This window comes from Spodoptera frugiperda, chromosome 25 (assembly GCF_023101765.2).
Source record: "Spodoptera frugiperda isolate SF20-4 chromosome 25, AGI-APGP_CSIRO_Sfru_2.0, whole genome shotgun sequence".
Classification (NCBI taxonomy): Eukaryota; Metazoa; Arthropoda; class Insecta; order Lepidoptera; family Noctuidae; genus Spodoptera; species Spodoptera frugiperda.
In genome coordinates, this window is record NC_064236.1 from 19,919,451 (window position 1) to 19,945,381 (window position 25,931).

The 25,931-nt window shown below is 36.4% G+C and overlaps 2 protein-coding genes across 3 annotated transcripts in view; both read left to right on the forward strand.

Moving 5' to 3' along the window:
- Positions 1-25,931, forward strand: part of LOC118268421 (dipeptidase 1) — a 161,924-nt gene that overhangs the window by 33,401 nt on the left and 102,592 nt on the right. Inside the window, exon 1 of one of the 2 annotated variants that reach the window (XM_035582928.2) lies at positions 22,567-22,663. The exons of the other annotated variant lie outside the window; for it this stretch is intronic. The gene's annotated coding sequence lies outside the window, so the exon portion shown is untranslated. Of the gene's footprint in view, positions 1-22,566; positions 22,664-25,931 lie in introns of those variants that run through there. 2 annotated transcript variants of the gene reach the window in all.
- LOC118268503 (uncharacterized) lies at positions 16,288-17,335 on the forward strand. The gene has a single exon (XM_035583031.2). It carries the CDS (start codon positions 16,367-16,369, stop codon positions 17,204-17,206), a length of 840 nt encoding a protein of 279 aa, XP_035438924.1. The 5' UTR covers positions 16,288-16,366; the 3' UTR covers positions 17,207-17,335.

Below are 25,931 nucleotides of genomic sequence, written 5' to 3' on the forward strand. Positions count from 1 at the left end.
AGGGGTGTCATACTCACAACGGTGTTAGATGATAAAGCAAACAAATAAATGTATATGAATATGAATGAATGTATAGTACAATCTATGACCGCGCTAATAAGTTATCTTATGGAACAAACTACGTAAGTAATGTGAGTATTAAAAAAAAATATTTTTTCATTGCAAACAAATTTTATGTTTGACTGAATGTCAACATAATTTTTCTTCGTTCAAATCAAATCCTGGTCTCCATAGAACACGGTCCAATACGCACAGGAACATAACAAGGTAATCTCCTTGAATGTCACAGCATCACGTAATATTTGTCATCGTCGCATATCTTAACGGAAATGTTTACACAAATCGCTTCGATTCAGTTCATTTTCAATTTACTCTTGTCAATTTATTTGTGAATATTTACCGATGGCTGCCTTTTGACTCAGCGCTGCGAACCTCGCTTTTTGATAAATTGTGTCGCTTTGAATGTACAGAATTCGAAATATTACGCTCAATATTACGCTCTAGTGCCGAGTGAAAAGCGACGTTTAAATCATTCAAAACTATACCTATTGCTACTTTTTTTTATTATTTTTATTTTATTCACCAGTACGTGGATGGAGAATACAGTTATATAGAAATAATATTTTAACCATTTCAGTACTTCGTTTCAAACGCTTGTCAAACTAATTTTCTGGAAGCCTCGTGACGTAAACATGGCAGCGCGAGCGTATCATAATGACGACCATTATTGACATTTGTACATGAGCGAAGAGAGCGAAGCTATCAATTTCATTAATACTGTTCATTATTCAAAGAAGAATAATATGCGATGCGTTCCGAGTACGCGGTAGCCATGTTTAATGAGCCCCAGAACGCAACCCGAGGCGTGCAATACAAAACAATACAATATCCAATTTAACAGCCCTTTACAGAAGCGTTGCTCTAAACTCCGGCTCCCAAACGTAAATAAAATCGGGCCGAGGCGTTATTTATTCAATTCCGATTGTTTTCATTCTCTTTCCCTTTTGTTAAGTCAATAAATATTTTGCTGATCCCTTCTAAATTCGCTGAAACTGCGGATACGGGACCCGGGAAGCGATTGACACTTCAAGAGGTTTCATAGCGGTCGTATTTTCCAACGAAGTAATAAAAGTCCTAACACTTGTTCACGAGCCTGTCTTATAAATTAATGTAAAAAGCAATGTTTACGAGATTCACCGCAAGTGGCGTGACATAAATAGCGGCCTCGGGCACGCCAGGAGTCGCCCGGAGTCGCCCGGAGGCCGGGTATCACGATAATAAAATACAATAAAAACGAGAGCTCCGATATCCGGATGAACCAGATTACTTTACTTTTCAATAGGCTAGACTTTTCGGATTATGATTTCTTACTGCTGTTATATACGCAAATATTTGCTTTGCAGTTATTTGTGGATCAATCAAAGATCGATGTTGCAAAGTCCTCTATAATCGCCATGCCGGTGTAATGTAGCTGGAGTGTCACAACTCAATCTAACTTTGTGAAAAGGTGGAAATAAACTCTTAAACAAATATCTGATGTTCCGAAGTATCGAGACTTTACTTTCCTATTAGGCTTCAAAGGGAAAATTAATTAGCTGCCTTTACTCGAAGTAATTACAGCGATAATGAAGTGGGGTGTGTGTGAGCTTCTACAGAGATCGTGTAAAATTACTTGAGAAACTGTATTAGTGGAATGAAATGAAGCTAAGTACCTATATAATAAAATTTTAATTGATCTGGAAACTGGAACAATCAATATAAACTTATAGATTATCTAAAACTAGTTATTAGAACTGTTTTGATAGCTAGTAATCTCACACTCTTTAACTAAGTATTACTGGAACTGTAGCTAAGCCTCATTGATCATTAATGGAAGGCTTGTGTTCAGCATTGAACGCCTTGTCTTGTGATTATAAAGCTTGAACCTCCCATTTCGAGAGTCACCAAGCATATAATAGCTAATAATACCTTTACACAATACAAATCACTCATCACACGTTAAATTCGGAAAGTATGTGGCGCGCAGACACCAGCACCTGTTCGGTGGTACCGATAAATCATAGTTACAAAACTCGAGAGCTCTGTTAACTTTAGTTTTGTGGTTAAACCCACCACTTCGGGAATGTGTATCTACCTATATTTGTATAGCATTCGGATCATTGTAGTTTAATTTTAGAGGCAGTGTGTTAGGTTTTATTGGTGTGTAATAGGAATGTGTAAACTTTTGTGGGTTGGTCATATCTAGAGGTATAGATTGTAGACCTTTCTGTGATGTAATCCTATTATAATAAGCGTAGCCTTTTTGGAAATTCATTGTTTAATTTCAAGTGAAGACTTAAGCTGTTATCTTCACTACATACTTCAGTAAGCGGGTTGGTGGCCAAACGCAGACTGACCGCCGTAATCAGAGTCATCTAGACACACGGCAGTGTGTCCGCCAAGTTCGAGCAAAAAACCGACACACCGGCCGTGGGTTATATTACACGAACCATTTCGGGCCAAGTTCGACCCACCTATAACTCAAAATCTATTTTATCTACGCATATGAAATTTTTAGTATCTGTCGAGATCTACTTACTTATCTAAAATACAAAATTTCATAAATGTACCTATTGTAGGTCTTGAGATATTGACGTCAGAAAATCGCTATTTTTACTATACACTCACTGACTGACTGACTCACTCACTCACTCACTCACTCATCAAAAACCTAGACCACTTCCAATGGTCGTATTGACTTGAAATTTGGCATGGAGGTAGGTCTTTAGGTCAAGGTAAAGGAAAAAATCTGAAAATGGCCAAGTGTGAGTCGGTTTTAAAAATAATGAAGGTGTAAATTCATACCCCTAAGGAAGTAAAACGAAAAAAATATCTATATCTTCCAATGGTCGTACCGACCTAAAATTCGTTACGAAGGTTTGTATTTAGTCATAGTAAAGTAAAATAAGAAAAAAAGAAAATAAACCTTACAAAAATAAATGAAATCCCACCCAAAACATAAATGTGAAAGGCTGCCAAGTTCGATAATATTGGAATGCTTCGCCTATAAAAGAAGTGAGATCTAAATAAGTACCAAGTTCCATACACAGACCTCAGTTAAAAATGATATAACTTGGCAAGTTTTAATAGAAAATTATATACTTGACTCATTGCGTTTAGTAGGTTTATAACGAAGTGTGTGAAAACTTGCCAACTTGTTATATCATTTTTAACTGAGGTCTGTGTATGGAACTTGGTACTTATTTAGATCTCACTTCTTTTATAGGCGAAGCATTCCAATATTATCGAACTTGGCAGCCTTTCACATTTATGTTTTGGGTGGGTTTAATGATTACATAAACTATTCCTTAGTAACGATTTTGTATGGAAAACAATTGCTAAGGAATGGGTTAAGTAACCACTAAATGACACTGAGTACGGTGATTATCCCGGTAAAAAAAACTACATTATTGTTTAGCACCTTAAAAAGTTAATAAAAATGAAACTTAATGGGCGTTTTATGTAAGAGCAACCAAACAAAAAGTCCATTAAATAAAAAACGTAAACGAAACCAATCAATCAATGTTTAAACGTTTCAAAGTATTATAAACCAGAACTGCCCCCAACGTCGATCATGTTGAAGCAAGTAAATTAATCAGTGAAGCTTAAACAAGAAGATAAAAAGTTTTAATAATAAATGTTTCCGTCATAAAAGAAAGAAGTTTTGTGGCGAAGGCGATTGTGTTCATAAAGCCACTCGATCTCGCGGCCGTGCAACATAAATCACCCGCCGCCCCCATGGGACACACTTCCCAACTTAGATAGAGCTAGTTTTAATTAATTGTTAATAAGAAATAGCTGAATTGTTGCAAACTTAGCCACTTGATTATACAGGTCGGCTGACGTAGTAAACTGAAAGCTGAAAACTTTTCCTGTGAAATTATTTCGTGATCGCAGTGGATGGAGGTTTTATAGCAGTTCGTTGTTACGTTCCCGGTAGCATTGCTGATGTTGTTAAATTAAGATTTAAGGTAATTAGTTCTTGGACTATGTAAGTCGATTTTTTTAAATAAGTACATTACGTAGTTATAATGGTTCAATATAAAACATTCAGGTATAACAAAATACGTACCTATACATAAAAAGTAGTGTAAATCGTAAGCATTCGATAGCATCTAACCAATATATTATATCTATACTTACCAGACTATTTAAGAGATAGCCAATCTCGTAACAGTTTCTTTTCCTAATAAAATATGTATCAAAATTGCCTTCTATGAGCACGAAAATTCTACCATGTAATGGCAATTTAAATAATTCACCCACAAAATTGTGTGTTTTAAGGCCTTAAAATCTTTATTCACTATTTCCTCATTAATTAGCTTGAAAAGTTTTTGATGAATTTCCCTTTGCCGTCAACTTTTAAGGCGGAATTAATATTTTATGTCATTTAGTAGGTAGAGAAGCGAGTCGCTCGAGTAACTAGTAAAATGATAATGAATAATTATAATACTTAGCTGGATGACTGGCTGGGGCTCAGAAACTTCACTTTGTTACTAATGGATGCTGGCAGAGTGCACTTATTATGTATCCACGAGGCACTATGTTCATTTGATTTTATACGCTGCTTTCGAACTAAGGTAGACTAAATTGGAAATACTCAGTGTTAGTAACGAATCTCATCTCTGTGTTCACAACTACGTCGGTCATTGTATATTTTATGTACAAAAGGTTTAAAATAAGTAAATAAATTATATAATAATTTTCAGTATTTGTAGTAATAAATTACCTGTACATTACTACGTCCTCATAAAAGAATACACAAGAATATCAAGTTGTAAAGTGCGATATATATTTATTTAGTATATTGTCTACCCTTTGTAATTTGCATACTCGTAACACTACATTTGCACAAAGATTACAATGCATATTGCACAGTTTGGTTATTTGCTTAAACCTCTACTAAACTCAGTAGCGATGAACGAAAACACCCAATTGGATTCGACTTCGGGAAACTATTTCAAAACGGATATAGTCATGTTTGTGTGGTGTGTTCAAATTCGCGGCTGAGATTAAACTCCGTACGTCCGGGATCGCGTTCCGAGGCCGCTTTTGCACGAACAAATTTCTATTTAAATAAAAATCTATTGCCTCGTGTATGGAGCACTTAGTTGTTGCTGTAGTTATTGTTACGGAAAACTTACTATTTTTAAAACAGTATTTAGAATTTTCGAGTGTGTTTATTATGAAAGTACAGACTACAAGTTAATCAAGTAATAAAGATGTTAAGTTCTTTCTGTAAATGATGGACTAAATATTTATAAACGCAAGTGAACCTGCAGTCTGAACACAAAGTTTCACAAAATAAATTTTCTCACGAAACGAAAATGTCTCGGGGCGCGCCGAGAAAAATGTCAAGCAATTTGTTATATTTTTTAAATACAAAAGCACAATATGGACGCTACCTGAGACTGGGCAATTTAAGCATGAACAGAAAATAGAAAATTATGAAAAGATCGCTCGTGAAATTGCTGTGGAGACCACCCGAAGGAAAACGTAAAGAAATTTATTCACCAACTTAAACTATTTTATCTACGGAAAGATTTTTTATCGATCAAAAACCTTTTCTTTGATTCGTTCTTGAACCATACATAGGTATATACCTATACTATTGCTTGAATACAATTATTAACATATTTCTTCTTACTGTATGGTTTGTTAAACTATTAAGATCTTTAAAACATGTCGATACAATACGTATATACATATGTATACGTGCTCGTATAACATATTGTATAAAATTTTCTGCTCACAAAACCATCTATAATCCTGAACGGTTGGCAATGTTACATGCTACAGTAAAACAACACACAAAGATCTTGTTTCCATTAAAAATTTAAAATGGAGTAAACATAGTCTAGATAAATCCAGGCTTTATAATACAAAGCTAACTTTGTCCTTGAGCTGCTCTCACTGAGCTGAGCTACCCCACGGGACATATACTTTTACCTAGAATGGGTTCTAAAAATCTGACTATTATGCCTTTTTCTAACTTGTAGTTTAGTTCTGTCTTATTTTTATAGTAAAAATATTTGGTTAACGGAATGAGTTACCGTCTACACAACATTAATATTAGTAAAATATTTATTTAAAATATTAGTTAACGCACAACTAAGTTTTAAGACTGCAAATTAACATGCCTGAGACGAATTATGTGCTCTAGAACGACGTCCAAGGTTCCTAGGCTTTCCATGCGTACCGCGCGTTTACCCATGCTTACTGCACGTATCCGTGCGTTAGACGCGTACCTCAAAGTGATAGTCCATAACAGATGGGATCATGGCACCCAGTAGGGCTGATGGCTGATCTGGATAGTCGCGGACTACAAAGCAGGTTAAATGGGTCGCCGGCTTAAAGCAGGAGCAGGAACGGAGTGGTTTTTGTCATTAAGACTATCGACACTCCCTCTCACCTCGCCCAAAGCGTGAGAAAATGCTCTATAAATGCAAGATCTTAGATCAAAATACTAATTACGGACTATTTGAACTTATTTAAATTGTTTCGTAGAACTTGAAACTTATGGCATGAATGAAGTGTCAAAATATACAAGACATTTTATCAAGCTGTCAGAGATAGTCCAGTCATTTGGTAGTTTTACCTGGAAAGTTTTCCGGGAGTTTTGAAAATTGGTGAATTTATAGATTTGGGTATGCTCTTTTCGAATTTCAACTTTGCCACCTCGTACAACCGCCGCTCGCGCCGCCATATTGAAAAAATGGCGCCTAAAAACGGTTTTTTATTAATATCTCCGTTCCGACGCATTTTACGAAAAAATATTTATCTACAAAATTAAACTAGAAAATATTTCCTACAATTTATGTATTGATAACTTTTTCATAAAATCAATAGTTTTTGGCGTACGAGCGCCGCAAAGTATTATTTATCTGCACCACCACGTGTACAAAAAATGTGTGTTGTGTAGCAACGACTGTCGCAACCGAGGGCTGGGCTCGCTGTCATTGCAGAGGTAAGTCCCCTGTTTGAGGAGTGGCTAGAGAGGCGCCATGGCGTCCTCACCTACCGCCTGACGCAGGTGCTTACCGGACACAGGAGTTTCGGTAGGAACCTGTTTTTGATTGGGCGGGAGGAAACGCCCGGGTGTCATCACTGCGAAGACCGCCCGGAGGACACGGTGGAACATATAACATAACACATATAACATCAGAAACAGGAACCTACCGAAACTAACCTGTTTGTACAACACACATTGTTTGTAAACGGTTTTTTATTAATATCTCTGTTCCGACGCATTTTACGAAAAAATATTTATCTACAAAATTAAAGTAGAAAAAATTTCCTACAATTTATGTATTGATAACTTTTTCATAAAATCAATAGTTTTTGGCGTACGAGCGCCGCAAAGTATTATTCATCTGCACCACCACCTGTACAAACAATGTTTTTTTTTAAATGTATCAATTCTTAAAAACTAATTGTGATATCTCGTTCAAACCAATTTTCTTTGAAAGTTTCCATTAAAATCTACAGCATATATTTTTTTTAGTTTTCTTACTCACTTATTTTAAAAGTTAGAGGGCAGGACACATTCGATAGACCTCATTTTTCCACTTTGGAAGTGTCTATCTTTCAAACAATTGATTTTGACGAAAAATGGTTTTAGGAACCATGACGTATTTTTAATGGCCTATCCATAGACAACCATCACGGATAGGTTAGACGAAAAAAAATTTTTTGAAGAGGTGCAGTGACCGCGCGCTCTCCCCCCTCTATCTCGGAAACGGTGCACCGTATAAAAAAAAGTTTAGACAAAAGTTGTAGAGAATTTTGTATTCTACAATATTGGTATTAAATGCAAATACCAAAAACCCATAGGAAATGAGATATTTCCAAAAACGCGCAAAAAACGTTTTTTGTTACCTTTGGACCTTAAAATTTAATAGTTGCTTACACCCTACCATATGTAGGTTTTAAGACAAGTTTCAGGCAGTCAATATACAAGTATATACAAAATTACAGCTGGGTATCTCAAATTCCGAGGTGAAATCCTAATTTGACTGGACTAATAATACTTTGCGGCGCTCGTACGCCAAAAACTATTGATTTTATGAAAAAGTTATCAATACATAAATTGTAGGAAATTTTTTCTAGTTTAATTTTGTAGATAAATATTTTTTCGTAAAATGCGTCGGAACGGAGATATTAATAAAAAACCGTTTTTAGGCGCCATTTTTTCAATATGGCGGCGCGAGCGGCGGTTGTACGAGGTGGCAAAGTTGAAATTCGAAAAGAGCATACCCAAATCTATAAATTCACCAATTTTCAAAACTCCCGGAAAACATTCCAGGTAACCCCCTTTTTATCTACCAAATGACTGGACTAAGATAAACAATACCTATATTATGTAGATGTTACAAAATAAGAGAAAAAAAAAATCATAATAATATCTGCACAGTTACAGTTTTAACAACACAGCCATCTATCTGACTCCGTTCACCGCAGGAAACTCAAGTATAAAAGGCACAATCAGACAAACGGTCGGAAGCCGTGCTAGTTCCGTGAAAGATTGTACCCTGTACCTTTTCTAATAAGGTCCATTATGCAACTCTCGCTGATTTCTACTCAAAGAATGCACCGTGAATAGAGTTCGGGTTTTTGAAAGGTAGACGTAACGAATTGCGGTGTAAAAAACTGTGTTTATTGTCGTCTTGTCACTAGTTGTCACTGTTATTGTCTTAAGTTTCTTTGCGAATGTTTCCTTGTACCCAAAGATATATGCTTTGTTTCGTTATTTACTAGCTGACTAGGCAAATTGGGTACTATCCTCGGTCAAAAATAAATTATTACAACTTTTCAATACAATAAAATATTAAAAAATAATCACACTCTCATTCATAAATTTGATGAACTATTTAATTTTCGATTTTTTCTAGCTAAATTTCTAGTAATAAGTCTGCTATTTGACGTCAAAAACGTATGACGTCATAACGCACTATTTCATACAAAGTTCATGGAAAATATCGTTTTTGACGTTTCGAAAAAAGTATTGAATTTGAGTAGTAGGAAAGTAGCCTATTATGTTTTCTCACCTTGTAATCCCTCTCTAAACTTCCATAAATAAATCAAGACCAAAATTTGCCAAATCGATCCATCCGTTCTCGAGTTTTAGCGAGACTCACGAACAGCAATTGATTTTTATATAAAGAGATATTGTGTAAAATTATAGTAAGTAAGGTTAGGATGATCAAAAACCCTTTCTATCATCCTAAAAGAAAGATTATGGTTAACAGTTGTAAGCTACGATACTTCCATCTTTTGAATAAAACAAATCTGCCTTTATATTTATCTAACATTGCTACATTCATAATAAATCATCTACTGTTCTTCCTAGCTTTTCTTTAATGTACGAATTGAATTTACTTTTAAAATCTTCACGTTTTTCATTGTCTTTAGCCGAGAACACCGCACAAATACAAACGAACAAGATTGAGTGAGCATCTAGATAATCTATTGTTCGAGCTAGGCCAATCGGAACTGCAATATCTCCTTTGAAAAGAATAGGTGCATTTGCCTAAGAATTCTCTTCTTTTCTCGGAGTTATAGAAGCCTTTGAGAAACTTTTATGACCTCTTTAATATTCGCAGACAGATTCTGTAACGTTACTGAGAATTTGAGGATTAGCATTTGACGGAGTTTAGGATTGATCCTGCTGTCTTTGGGTAATTCTGCTTATCCCTAAGTGATAATGTCCGTGGTTCGAACAATTTAATATCATGTGGGAGAGCCATGCTACGGCGCGAATGGGCCGGCTCGACCGGAGTGATACCACGGCCTCATCGAAAACAGACGTGAAACAACGCTTACGTTGTGTTTCGTTGTGTGAGTGAGGTTACCAGAAGCCCAATACCCCCCTTACCAATCTTCCCAATCCCCGATTCCCCAAAAACCAAAATGTAATAACATATTTTTTGCGAATTCTTTCCGAGAACTATCTACGCCATTTTGCAACGTTTTTACTGTATTTTAACTATTTTTATTAAAAATAGTTTGCAGCGAACCAATCGCGTTCCGATAAACCAGTTAGCTTGCTTATTAAAAGTGTCTGTCAAATGTTACTGAAAATATTTAGCAATACTTTTTGAAGGAGAAATGTTTTTCAATATATTTTTAGTTATAGATTTACTTTATTTCTATTTTATGTGATGAAATGTGTATTTTTAAATGCTAATTCATAAGTGTTATTTAAGTGAAAAGCCGGTGTAGCGTGATAAAATTCAATATGATGCTGTTTCTTGAAAAAAAATCTATATAACCTACAAAATATTTTTCTCAACGTACTTCTATATAATAACGTCTTTACATGATATTATTTATGTTTGTTTCAGGTAAGTCGCATGGCTTTATTCCAGCCTCACATCGGAGCCACTGGTGCGTGCTTTTCCAATTTTCAGGATTTTTCAGGCACATAGCGTTCAGTGGCTCGTGATACATCTTGTTAGGTACCAATGATCTACTTGACTGACTTAGTTTGCGTTGAAAAATCATCGCTAGCCACTTTAGAAGCAAGATAAGTAAAAGATTATTTTAAAGTTTTGTGAAGAAAATCTTACTTAATGTTATGTGACATTTGTTTTAGTGCATGTGTAATTTATTTATGGATTAGAATCATGAAGTAATTATGCGACTGAATATCAGATAAAAAATATGTTTTACTGATACTAAAACTAAAATGTGCGTAGCGGAGTGATCTTATGGTAGCGTTATCGTGTCTAGTGAAGAAGCTAGAGAGTGGTGTAGACAATTTTTGCCCCCAAATCACACAAGCAAAGTCATCAGATAATACCAAATATCTTCACATTTTGTACATGGTACCCCAACTGTCATACTCTCAGTGGTTCGCAGATAGAAACATTATCTATAGGTATTTTGAAAACAACAATACAACTCCCAAGGAAATATTATATTAATTTTAACCTTATAGAGTGTTTCAGACTCAGAGAGTACATAGAACGAGGCTCTACACACTCAAAACTAGAAACTAAACGATTAAACTGTAAATACAAACAGCGTGTGCCTTGATTTCCCTCACGGAACCAATATCTATGTGATCTACAGGTAGTTGCTCCTAGTTAACATGTGTAGTAGTGAACACATACGTTAATACATATGTATGTACTGTATACTTTAAGTTAAGGAAAATCCATGAAGCATTTTTTTATATAATAGGAGGCAAACGAGCAAACGAGTCACCTGATGGTAAACGATCAGCGCCGCCCATGGACGGGTGTCCATGGGCGGCGCTGATCGTTTCGATCGCCCATGGACACCCGCAACACCAGAGGAGTTGCATTTTCCTTGAAACTCAAAAGTCAAGCTTAAAAATATGAAAACGAGTAACCAAAGTCTCTGCCGTTTAAAAAATCCCCAATTGAAACAATATTGGCCTCTGATTAATTACAAGTTAATTATGGTATAAAACGAAAACACATAAAACGATCAAAAAGGTTTTATAACCATGATAACCAGTAACCAATTAAAATAACATCCACGAGTTATAACGTAAAATTAATTCGTAAATTGACTTAGACCCTACTCAAACTTGGACCTCTGTGGTTGCGCGATGTAATTTTAATCATTTTAATGGATCCCTGTTTTTTTCGGCCTAAGCAAATAGTGAGATGGAATTAATATTTTGTTTTCTAACATCGATAAAGTTGAGAACAAAATAATGAATAATGGATGTGGTAGAAACGAGACTTAATATTTTTTACCGGCTTTAGGGTGTTTTTCTACTAGAGATGTGCTATGCTACGTTGCTGTGGATGTGTTAGGCTTTCAACTGAACTAATTTCTTCAAACATTTGAAATTCAAAAAAAATACTTAAGAAAAATGTAAAAAATACCAATAAATTCGGGTAGCTTTCTATAAATCGGGAAGGAAATAAAACATAGAAGTACAAACCAGAGCACATAAAAACAGTTACTGTTGAACCGTTTACAAAGAATGGACATCGGATGGGAGATCCGACGCAAATCCCAAACTCCCTGAAGGATCTGCTGGGAAAGGCATAAACATCTATTTGCTTTAAGCGAATAAATGTTTTACCGTTTAAATGTAGGAAGGTAGTTAATTTGTACGACATGGCCACGGCCACTAGGTCACGGTTGGCCTTAATAAATCCCCTCGTAAATCCTCTAATTTGCACTAAACGATGAAATTTTTATTTTAGACCTCCGGTGTTGAATCTGAACTTTCTGGTTGAATGCCTGGGTCAAAGATTCTGTAATAGAAGTGTAACGAAAGAATTCTAAGTAATAGCACATACCCTAGAAAGGTAATAGAAAAAATAAAATAGTGTACGTACGAGAACATACTTCAACGATACTAATACTATGAGACATTTTAAAATCAGCAGTATAAAATATGTGTATGAATAAATCATTTTATCATTGTATGTGGCTGACGTCTTTATTCTATTTCTGGACGTCTTAACTTTAATTAACTCCAATCCTAAATCTAATTAGATAACTGTTAACCTTGAAGCAGCAGATGTCAACTCAATGTTTTAACTAAATTCAAATGTTCTGCCCCAAGAGCCATCTGCCCTACAGGTGTTACTTCTACCCTGAGATATCCAACGTCAGAAGGTTTATATTATTTATGGTGAACAGTATTAATTTTGTATTAAAATCGTTCGCTGGAGCTCAAGATCCGTTTGAGTTTGGAGCTGAAACTGAAGTTTAGAGTTTATGGCTCAATTATATAAGCACCTACTTTTGGGCCAAGAGACTATAAACTGTAATACCACCATGGAAAAAGCAGTAAAAAGATTTAGAACTAAGTATTTCTCCAACACTTAATCTTTCACACATTAACACAAATGGTGAAAAGTGGGTGTACAGCGAATAGCTGCATTGCGTGCCGTAATGTGCACCTCTGCCTACCCTTTCAGGGACAAAAGGCGTGACGTTGCATTGACTTGATATTTCAAGAGCCACACTGCACTGCACCAAACCACTGATAACATTGAACATGAATACATTAGGTAATTATTCCCAAACAGATAATGTTAATATCGAACGTCTTTTCTCAAAAATGTAATAAAAGAAACGAAATCAAAGTATTATACTTTAAAGCTTCCAAGAGAAAAACACGAGCGAGAGGAGTCATATTTTTTTAACGTAAATCATAACGTCAAATTCTACGGAGCCGTTTATCACAGGAATCTGCAAAATTTTATCATTTATTTTACTTCCTCTATCGACCTTCACGACTCATTTGGCACACTGGGAGCAGGGCAGAGCTCACGGAATGCAGATACTTACTTACATACTTTATGTCAGGGAAATATTGGAATTTATGATGCCTTTGTTCGGTCCCGACATTAGGTGCAGTGAATATATTTGGCTTTGAGCACTTTGCGTACATTATGCGTTACCCGTGTTATTTGCCAAGCAGCAGGCTGAATTCCAAGCTGTAGCTAACTGAAAATTTGATAATAAAGGATCATGGCCGCTTCAATATTTAGTATTAAGCTGTTAAAGCAATAATTATAATTTTGTTCTTGCTACAAATCCAGACATTTTACCATGTCGGCAAAAAATTTAAAGAAGTGTAAAATTTTGTTAGGAAGCAAATTTATCTAAAATCACCTTCAATTCAGTGAAAATTACGTTAGATACGTATGAAGCGAAATTATTAGCAAATTCAAAAAAAATATACACACCTACCGACGTACCTAACTGAGTACAGTTTTTTAAGAGTATCTTATAATATACGCACCTATACTTTGTGCTTCAGTTTTCTAGTACCCAAGCAATATAATTGGATCGTAAATTTTTATTACATTTAACATAATATGAAACTCGTGTACAAAATATAGCCATAAAACTAGGATGTCATAAAAACAGAGGAAATTAATAATTGGATAATATAAAGTTGCCGCTGTACAACAATCACAAGTGATCCTTCATAGACAATTGTCATGCCTCATTTTCTACCAGCATTATATGTATTTACGAACATAGTACAGAATTTATCGTCTCCGGTAGTGGACACAAAGCTGAACACGTTCGAGAACTTGCACCAGCATGATGTGCCCCCTGGACAGTACCCGTTCGTAGTGACGATAATTACTATGGACAATCTGACAGTGACCCGACACTGCACCGGCTCTCTACTACGCAAGAACTGGGTTCTCTCCTCAGCACACTGTTTCACCGAACCATTAGAAAAAAAGTACTACGTATGGTACGATAACTTTACCACATCGCCTTTGGACACCAGCATGTTTTCAAAAGTAGTAAAAATCCACAACCATCCGAAATACAACCACAGCCAGTTCAATTCACATCCCTCGTTCTTCTTCGGAGACAACGACATAAGTTTATTACGTGTGGTCAAGGTGAGCAAGTCGAGTTATGGCAAGCTGTCTTCCGTGCACTACTCCAAGATGTCCGGCCTGCCCGTCACGTACATCGGTGGTGCGACCAAGTACCATCGCATCAATGAGTACCCACCGCTGCAGTTCGCCGAAGGCATCATCATCAAATGTGGATCAGCACTGACAATGTGGTCAAAATATGTGTTATGTGTGGCTCCGAAGTGCACGGAGAAAACTCACCAACCACTGCATGGTGACTACGGAGGGCCATTCATATATGATGGCAAGATTATAGGAGTCATGACAACTAATTTTAAAATATCTAAGTCAGCACTGCTGTCTAACGGAATAACCCCAATAAGTCCGTATAGGGATTGGATAAAACATGTCATGTCGGATAAAAAAGGACTCACTGGACTGTTATGAGGTACTCTCAACGCAACAGATAATAAAATTACAATACTGTTAGATGATGTAAACATATCTGTTTAATTACAAAAAAATGTTTTGTAAATATATACATTACCCGGTTTACTAGACTGTATTGAGTAAGGGTCGCAACTTATGTTAATTTAATAGTCATACATATAAATTAAGAATCGAAATATAGTTTTATTATATTCTTGTTGTTTCCATCCTTTTTACAAAGAAACAAAATGCCATAGATATTAAGATGACATTTAATTATCTACTTCAACATTCCATAACTTATTTTATTACCACAATGTCGTAGGAACACGGAACAGCTATAAATCTGTACCCCAAACTGCTGTAGTTACTACCCATATCAAAATCTTCGAATTGCTAGTTCAGATTGCGAGTTTTGATCCCAGATCATGATATCTAAATATTTGGTCTACCTAATAATTAATTTGTTAGGATACTCGTACATTTATTGTGTAACACAGTTCTATTCGCCCTTAACCTATTTGTTTCATCCGGAGCTGCGGACTACCTAGCGGGCTTACCGTGGCTCCGGCTCAAAAATCAGGAGAAGGAACGGGGTGGTTTTTAGTCAGTAAGAGTCTGACACTCCCTCTCGCCTCGCCCAAGGTGGAAGAAGTCATAGGATGATTTTCCCCCCTCAAAAAAAAAGCTATTTGTTACACCCTGTGCCATTGTCACTGCACCTAACCTTCCTACGGGTTTGTAAGACCTTATTGAGAATAGACAGCAGTGTTTTCTGATGAACCTGAACCTTTTAACTGTGGGGGTCATTCGTCTCAAGAGAAGCAAAGTCTCACCAAGCTGGTCTAAGTTGCTGGCCAGTCAGACGTACCTACCCCTATAGGGGCGGTAATTAGCGGTAACGATTATAACTCAGGTTTTCGGTATCGAACAAACAAGAACCTTTTAACTGCGATCTCCTCTCCGTCTACCAAACAGTTCCATAGGCCTGGTTCGCAATGATGTTGAATTTATCACTACTACTATGATTTGAGGCAAATAAAAAATAGAATTTTAATAGTCGTCCTTCTTGATGCCATAAAGAATATGTAAAATGGAAACCGAACGTACGGTCTCATTGTTTTATAGGTTCGGTACCTCTATAAAAAGATATCGAAACCCTCGGATTGTCAATTGGAGTCATTCTTGTCGAACTTATATATATTTTACAAACAGAGCTGTCTGTCTGTCTGTCTCTGTCTCTTTTATTATTTGCATTTTTTGTGACACCGTCATTTGTTTCTGCAATAGTACATTTTTACGTGAGAGTTGATTATCATTTTATCATAGATTGGTTTTGTAAAATCAAAACGATGAAATTTTATATAATTCATTAGCAGAAAAAATAATAAGGCATTTATATAAAAATCATAAGCAATACCGGGGGTAAAAGTAGTAACAATAATATCACACTTTGATTTACCAAAATTATGATTGGTACAATAGATTTGTGCGGTTGTATTTACAATTTTACAACTTCCAATTTATTTATATTTCTACGACTTTGACGTTTATCATTTCGCTTAAATTTTCGGAACATGCTTCGTTTTTTCATAATGTTATTTTTCATTACAAATACAGTGGCAGGTCTATCATATTACATACAAAGAACTTGGGTTAAAAATGAAAAGGTTCAAAATCAAACGTTGAGGGTCCAGAAAGGATCCGATGTAATGGATGGAGAGTACCCATACGTGATTCTGATAGCAGGTATCACTCCATTTAAAGAACTTTATAGGGTGGCGTCAGGTTCCCTCATAACCGACACCTGGGTGCTGACGTCTGCGCATATCTTCAGTAACCGCGGCGTGCACGCCAACAACACGCTCGTCGTGTGGTTTGGCAAGTTCACCGAGTCTCCCTTCATCACCAATCAGTACTCCGAGGTCCTGGATATCGTCCTGCATCCCGCCTTCCGTGACATGCCCTTCATCAGTTACGAATTATTCTATGGCATCAACGACATAGCTTTGCTAAGAGTGAACAAAATAAACCTGCCAGTTTATGGGAAGTTATCACCAGTCGACCACACGACGCTCATCGGACTGTCTACGATCTACGTCGGAGGAGGCGAAACGGACAAATTGGGGACCGATCTGTACCGAGCGCTGCAGGTGGGACATGGTATGGTCATTAAATGTGGTGCTCCCGTAAACAAATGGTCACCGTATCTACTGTGTGTCACGCCGCCGTGCCCAGAGAAGAAGCATATTCCTATAATAGGAGACTCTGGTAGTCCGTTTCTGGTTGACGGGAAGATTGTAGGAACCTTTTCTGTTCGGTATTTTACGTTCACACATGTGTCATGGACGGCGTTCAGTCCAGTCGACCTGTACTTGGACTGGATCAATGAAGTAATTACTCCAAGGGTTTACTGATACATGCTCGTGCAGAAAGCTTGCATTTCAATGACACCACGTGACGATTGAGAGGTAATGGATGATTGAGCTCCGAGAACAAAACTTATTGATGTGAAGGAGAAAAGTGTGGCTTCGCAATATTAATATTAAACTCGTCCAATTACAATCACAGAAAACATCGATGTCAGTGTATATTGTTGTGACAAACGACTATAAACCTTAGAACACTGACATTATCCTCTTGGCTGATTTACATAATTCTTCTTCTAACACCATCGAGATAATTTTTAACGCAATAATAAATATAATATAAATGTATATATAGGTGACTTTAGTTGTATTTTAAGAACTACAAATAAAGTGGTTATGTTTTTTAATAATGTAAAAATTATATTAATTGTAGATTATAATTGTCTGCTTGATTTGAGCCGGGAGAATGTTGAGTTAGATTTGTTTAGCATCTTTAAAGCATTGTAATTATGTGAAGAAGGCTCGATCCAGCAGTTAACTATTTCATAAGACACAATATATTTGTGTAATATTATTATATATCTACTAATTAGACTCGTAGCTTTTAGTGAAAGTAAAATATACGCCGCAAAATAATATTTTGTTCCTATTTTGTTTAGACCCCAATAATTATACTTCATGTAAGTATCATTAACTGCATACTTTGAAATAATTGCTCGAGAATGGAGTTTTCTGAGATCGTCTAACGTGCTATAGGTCTTGTGAATAATAAAACGCAAGAGCCAATAAAATCGTGCACGCTGTAGCAAGCGTATAGAATTTGCATGAAATTCGTTTCCTACTATGTTGAAACTTTTTCACTGAAATGATGATTAGCTTGGATGCCTGAATGTTTTACTAACTTGGAATTTGGTTCGAATGTTTTAATGGTTTTTGTCGATTACTGCTGAATAGATACTATTTGGACGCGCAGCACTTTTCAACTCCGGAGCTGCGGACTACCTGCGGGTTTACTGGGGCTCTAGCTCGAAAAGCAGGAGTAGGAACGGGGTGGTTTTTAGTAAGTAAGAGTCTTCTGACACTCCCTTTGGACGGAGCCATTGGATGATTTTCTCCCCTTAAAAAAAAACACTTTATAACATCACAAACGTTTACTTTACTTTAGTAAATAGAACAATTGTTGATACACAGACCTCTAAATTAATCTAGTTCTTGAGCTCTATCTCATCCAAAGACTAAAATAAATATCTCTTGCTTAGTACTTGCACTTGCTTGGCCTCTATCAACAAGACAGTTCAATTTAAAAGATAGATAAACGTATCAAACATAACTCCAACTTTCACACCAAATCGCAACAACCCACTACAATACCCACTTTCCACTACTAAATAAACTAACACACCTACGTACCAGGTACACATGTTTCACCACCTAGTTAATTAACATAAAACCTGTGTTTAAACACGGCCATATTGTCAGTAAACACCGTGACTATAATGATTGAATGCTGAGCCTGTTCATATCACCTGCTCGCAGCCATCCGCGCTAATGAAGCATTAACGTTAGTAATAGTTTGTGGGCACGCGGAGATGCGCACTGTGACTGTTTGATATCTTCATGTAGTGTCACACTTGGTGATATTGTAGCTTAGGTCTTGTAGTTAACTCACTGCACGGTTGGTGCGGTGGCTGGGCAACTGGCTGCCGCGCAACGGGTAGCGGGTTCGATTCCCGCACGGAGCAACTCTTTGTGTGATCCACAAACTGTTGTTTCGGGTCTGGGTGTCATGTGCATGTGAACTTGTATGTTTGTAAACGCACCCACGACACAGGAGAAAATCCTAATGTGGGGCAACGTTTTTTTAAAAAAACAAACAAAAACAACTGTCTTGATGTTTCTTCAGGAGGTCTACTCTAATTCAACGAAAAACGAAGTTTCGTCCGAAACTTCGCAGATTACGTACCACAATTCTATTATATTATTATTAGTAAACCAATAAAACCTACGGCCCAAGATTAAACGAAACTTCGCATTCGAGAACCGGAGTAGGCCTACAGGTTCTGGTGGGATTCAAAGATATGATAGGTACTGATATTCTAAAACGTGATCCTCTGTGTATCCCAATCCCAAAAATGTTTATTCAAGCACCATACGCAATAAAGGTCCGCCTACGTGCACGAGTGACAGGGTACTTATTTCCATCCAAATCCAGCCACGACGGGACTTCACTGCCATACGTAAAGATAAAAAATGGCCTGATCAGTTTTTAGATATCATATTGATCCAAACACTACTTACGATTGGAATAATACAAGACAACGTAAGTTTACGACAGAAACGTAGTATCGACATTCACTGCGCACTATGTTCGGAGACAATAGAATGAAACGGGCAAAATGCCGCATTGTATACTGAATATTTGACAAACCTGACGTCGCGAACTTATGTTCAGTAAGAATAAAGTGATATGTGAGGGAACGAAGGTCATCTCCTGTCCCCGGGTGCCAGTGAGCCAGATTACATAGAAATTTTATAAAGTTCTTTGTTTTTGTTCGCGAAATAATTGCTTTTGAGAACTTGTGATGAGGTGAGGGTCAGATACGCCTACCGCAGATTATCTTTTGATGTTCCTGTCTCGATAAAATTATCATATCGTGGAAATCATCACTATCATGTGATGTCATGCATACGCATGACTAATCCTTAGCCTTACAAGACGCTTAGGATTAAGATAACAATTTAAAACAAACATCAGATATGGTTGGCTACTATTTACGAGTACATTGTACCGATGAAAATCTTCCCAAGTAATAAACTAACTTAAACTAGAATTAGTTAGAACTGTCCACTCCAGTCTAGAAAGATTCCAAGGAAAAAGTAATTATACGCAGAAACAAGTTGACAAACATTAAGAACTTTAGTTTATTAGTTGATGTTTCTAGGAATTTATTGAGATGATATTTATTTAATATTTTTTATCGCATGGTTTGACCAACGAGCAGTCGGATGACCTGGTGGTAAGCGATCTGCGTCGTTCATGGCCATCCGCAGCACTAGAAGAATTTAAAGTGTCGATCTTTTGTGGGATAAATAATTTTGGGATTCGAGGATTTGAGGATTGTATGTGGGTATTGGGCATGCATTCACAACTAAATAATTATTGACCTCTTTAAACATACATTGTACTGGCCATGGGCCATGCTGTTTTATTATATCCATTTCCTAACGTCACCCACATATCAATATGGCGTGCTCAGCGTATAATATACACAAATGCAGCGAATATCGACTGCTGCCAAATAGGTTAATGCAGTGTCAAATCTGTGCCAGTAACTTCCTACTGCTGACGGTTCAAATGTTCATAGTTCAAGTTCTTATCAGTAAAAAGAATGTAATAGGGTTAATGGAACCACGAACTTATATTGTCCATCTTTAATTAAGTATAATATACTAGTGATTATAGGTGAAGCGATGTATAGATTCCTTAAATAATGGAGTGATTGCCATCGAATATGCAACAAGTTCAAAGTTAAATTTCAGAACCTTTACGATATTCATAAATTTTCTGGAACTGTGCCGTTTTTATTTGGGATTCGATAAAATAACCAGTGATAATGTTACTACAGGGTATAAAAGATGTAAACGAAGTTAAAATTGTCAGTCAACGTCAAAGAATTTATTAAAACTAAACCATACACAAACTACAAGGTATTTAACCGTGAAGATTTAGTATGTTTTCCAAACATTTTCTACTTCAAACATAAAAGTAAGTAAAAATAAGTTTACATTTCTAAGAATCTCTTATTTAAAACTCTAAACACATTTTAAAAGAATGTTTATTCAAAATACAGCGTCTCAAGTAATTCGGAATGAGAAAAATTACAGAACAATAAAGTAAAATCGTAACATTTTACGAGTTGTGAAACTCGATTCGCGAACAATATAAGGGGACGATGTTTTTAAATCTCACATTGATTTAAAACGTCGGATCGTAAGCAATAGTTATAATCTAGACACACGGCAGTGTGTCCGCCAAGTTCGAGCAAAAAAACCGACACACCGGCCGTGGGTTATATTACACGAACCATTTCGGGCCAAGTTCGACCCACCTATAACTCAAAATCTATTTTATCTACGCATATGAAATTTCTAGTATCTGTCGAGATCTACTTACTTATTTAAAATACAAAATTTCATTAATGTACCTATTGTAGGTCTTGAGATATTGACGTCAGAAAATCGCTATTTTTACTATACACTCACTGACTGACTCACTCATCAAAAACCTAGACCACTTCCAATGGTCGTATTGACTTGAAATTTGGCATGGAGGTAGGTCTTTAGGTCAAGGTAAAGGAAAAAATCTGAAAATGGCCAAGTGTGAGTCGGTTTTAAAAATAATGAAGGTGTAAATTCATACCCCTAAGGAACTAAAACAAAAAAAATATCTATATCTTCCAATGGTCGTACCGACTTAAAATTCGTTACATTTGTATTTAGTCAAAGTAAAGTAAAATAAGAAAAAAAGAAAATAAACCTTACAAAAATAAATGAAATCCCACCCAAAACATAAATGTGAAAGGCTGCCAAGTTCGATAATATTGGAATGCTTCGCCTATAAAAGAAGTGAGATCTAAATAAGTACCAAGTTCCATACACAGACCTCAGTTAAAAATGATATAACTTGGCAAGTTTTAATAGAAAATTATATACTTGACTCATTGCGTTTAGTAGGTTTATAACAAAGTGTGTGAAAACTTGCCAACTTGTTATATCATTTTTAACTGAGGTCTGTGTATGGAACTTGGTACTTATTTAGATCTCACTTCTTTTATAGGCGAAGCATTCCAATATTATCGAACTTGGCAGCCTTTCACATTTATGTTTTGGGTGGGATATTCTGTGCTAAAATAAACTTTTGTAGTGGAAAGCAAAACAACTAGAGTAGCCAAGCCTTTGTTCTCTACTAGAATGGACGTCTTGCACCATTCTGCACTGGGTATCCAGTACCAGTATATAGAATGCCATGGTATTTACTGGCCACTTTTGGTAGGTATTGATCCAACCTATTATCCCGGTATTCTATAGATAGGATAGACACCCATTGATATTTCGATAGGGGTAGTAAAATGCAATACATTTTAGACAATGTATATTTGATTGTAGTGAATAATTGTGTTTCTGTGAATAAAAAGTATAGTTAGACCGATTTGTTTACGCGACATAATGTTGTTAGTCGTTGAAATGGAATGGTTGAGTGACGCATCTAACACGTGGTTATACATTGTCGTAAAACGTTTACTGTATTATTATAGGCTTCGCGTTTCGTACTCATTGATTTGTGCAATTTTATTCTTTTTTTATATGGTATAGGCAAGCGTGCGGCGCCGCTTATACTAGAAGAGTCACACGCGTATAAAGTCAGTTAATTCAGTGTTAAATACCGAAGTATAGTGATCATCATCAGCAGAAGCTGCCTGTAGCGGCCTCGTCTATAAAACAAAGGTTTGCTATAGTCTCTCATCATAGGTTAGAAATCTATACTAATATTATAAAGCTGAAGAGTTTGTTTGTTTGTTTGAACGCGCTAATCTCCGGAACTACTGGTCCGATTTGAATAATTCTTTTTGTGTTGAATAGTCCATTTATCGAGGAAGGCTATATGCTATAAAACATCACGCTATGACCAATAGGAGCCGAGCAGAGCGGGTGAAACCGCGAAAGTAGCTAGTAGCAGTATAAAAGATCAGGTTTATCAAATAACATTACAGTACAGTATTTATTAATGCACTATGCGCTGTTGGGCTCCTATTGACCATAGCGTGATGTTTTATTCCTTATAGTCTTCATCGATTAATGCACTATGCAACACAAAAGATATTCAAGTGAGACTAGTACACCCGGAGATTAGCCCGTTTAAACAAACAAACAAAGTCTTCAGCTTTATATTTAGTGTAGATGTGTAGTACCTTAGTTGGCTCTTGCGATACCCGCAGCAAGATAAGGTGTGGTAACAAATGTATACTTAACAAAATGAGTAAAATTGACATTGTAGAAAAATCTTTAACTGTTCTTTCTCCAATATATTCTGGAGCTTTCTTATTGAATCGTTGCTTACTGGGCCCTGTAATGCAGCCTTACTTGCTCCCATTCTTGGCCGTCCGCCACCACATTATATAAAGGGGTAAAATCTCTCATATTTTTAAAGTTTCCACCTCCGCTCTAATTAAGAGGTCTGGAAGTTACACTTGAACTTTGCTGGTGTTCTCAAAGAAACCGGACCCAGCACTTGTGTAAAGGAAATACAGATTTTAGATACTGCAACGAAATAATTGTCGAGTTTAAGCAACTTTTGTATAATTTTGTTGGTTTTGACTTTCAGTTGTTTTCATAATTTGTGTATTTTTGTTTGTGTATGTAGATGTTGCGAGAATTTATTCTGTTTTGATTTCGAACTCAATGTGAACCAATATTATTTCATTTTGTGTTCTTGACTGCCTCGTTAGTCGAGTTGGACAAGGGGTCTCGGGTTCGATTCCCAGGTCGGGCAAAGTATTACTTGTTTAGCGGCATTACGTGCCGTAATGTGCACCTGTGCCTACCCCTTCGGGGATAAAGAGTATGGCGTTTGTGTTCTTAACATTAACGAAGTACGTTCCATCTGTGACCACATCGTAATTTACCATCAGGTGACGTAGACAAATGCCTATCTAGGTTTACATAAAAAAAATACGCTACTTATTTTTTAAACTTGTTTATGTTTAGTTACAGTACTAATTTAAGTAAAATAACATTAATTGAGATAAAATATACGATCAAACCTCTTTGATTAAGTGGTTACAGTTGCGACATCACACATTTAGTTTGGCTAATTAAACGTAACCACGAATCGAGTCAATCAATTAGTATTGTACAAATGTACAAAGATGTTTTACTGACATTTAGTACAATATAACACCTTTTTGAATAATAAATCCTAAATCTTAACATTAACTTAACGCAGGCGTTGTTTCATTTCTCTGTGAGGTCGTGGTGTCACTCCGATCGAGCCGGGCTACTCATGCCGAAGCATGGCTCTCCCATGCGACTGTACCTAACTATCTAAACTTTAACTATGCTATACCTATACTAGACTGACAAGTGACATTAGGATAGATGACTAATTTTTATTTTAATATCCGTCTTGTAAATTATTTTAAAATACATACACGTATTTTTTATTTCCTTACGGAAACATATAGGATACTTTCGATGATATATCGATCTGAAATGTTGTGTGACGTCACTTCTAGGTACATTTGGTATTGTTATTTTATATGACAAAATAAAATAAAAAGTGTCTAATATTTTTTCATTACCTAAATGACGCACTAATTATTTTTTTAATTTTCATACCCCGTCATTATACGTATTTTAAAATTAACACCTAAATTACAGGAACATTTTTTATACCCATTACCTAAAACTATACACTCAGGTATAATCACTTGTGATAAAAATCTAAAATCCGGCATTAATGAATGAATTTAATACATACTCGTAGTGTCGCACAAACAGCTTTGGTTACGGTAACAATATCCGAAGTTTGCAACTGTTTGTTCCCGGTCCACCATTTAATGACGTTAAATAGCCCGCAGTTACAGCCCTCATTACTGTTACATTATCGTTCTGCGATCCTCGAGCCGACAGAAAGTAACATCGAGTTTTAAATTTTAAAGCAATACATGTGCTCAACGATTTTTCCTATAATGGACACTTAAAAATCCCCTACATATCCATTAAGGAAATCCAAAATCACCCATTATTAGGTTCGCTGTGACATTGTAAAAAGACTCGGTACTTTTCAGCTTTAAAAGGAAAATTCTTTTCGGACCGGACTTGTATGAATGCTTCATTCTAGGTTCGCGATTTTTCGACAGGTGATCGTTTCAAAATTCAAATCTTTTGTTGGTTCAGACTTCTCTCGCTAGTAAAATGTCAGTACGAGGGTAGGAATGGACAGTTACTGTTGATACTAAAGTCGGATTCTGTCTACAAATATGTCTGCTAGAGGGAAAGTCACCTCGATGCTTCTCTTAGTTATTGTTCTCTTAGTTACAACTACAAAATTCATAATTTGACAGTCTCGTTTATCGTGTAAATCGTATCGTGCAAATAAAACGACTTAGGTACCAAATATAAAAATGTGGGGGAAGCAATGCTTCGACACGAATGTGCCGGCTCGACTGGAGAGACCACGGCCTAACAGAAAACCGACGTGAAACAACTTGCGTTGTGTTTCGTTGTGTGAGTGAGGTTACCAGAGGCCCAATTACCCCCTTCCCAATCCCCGATTCATCTCCGCCGGCAATGCACTTGTAACGCCTCTGGTGTTTTAAGTGTCCATGCGCGGCGGCGATTGCTTACCATCATGGTGGTGATCCGTCTGCTCGTTTACCGGCTAATTCCATAATTTTTTTTTTTAATAAAACCACTATTTTTATTCTGTCCATTGTTAGGTGCCCGACTCACCTGTTATTCCATAGGACTCGTAACATACCCGGAATAGTGGGTACTAACTTATACTTCTATAGTACCCCTTCTACCATTTGAGAAGTTATACATTAAATAAAATACTTTGATTATCCTTGTAATTAACTTTAGCAGTTTTAGTGCCTTAATTAGATTGAAGCCGACAGATGTTCAGAGTCAGTATTACCAGTACTTTATGCCCTCCATTACTGAGCTAACTAGGAGGTACCTAGCTACCCGGACTAACCGTCTAGTACTCTAA

Bases quoted from the DNA above. Each gene is read 5' to 3' on its own strand.
- LOC118268503 (XM_035583031.2), top strand. From the start codon at position 16,367: ATGCTTCGTTTTTTCATAATGTTATTTTTCATTACAAATACAGTGGCA.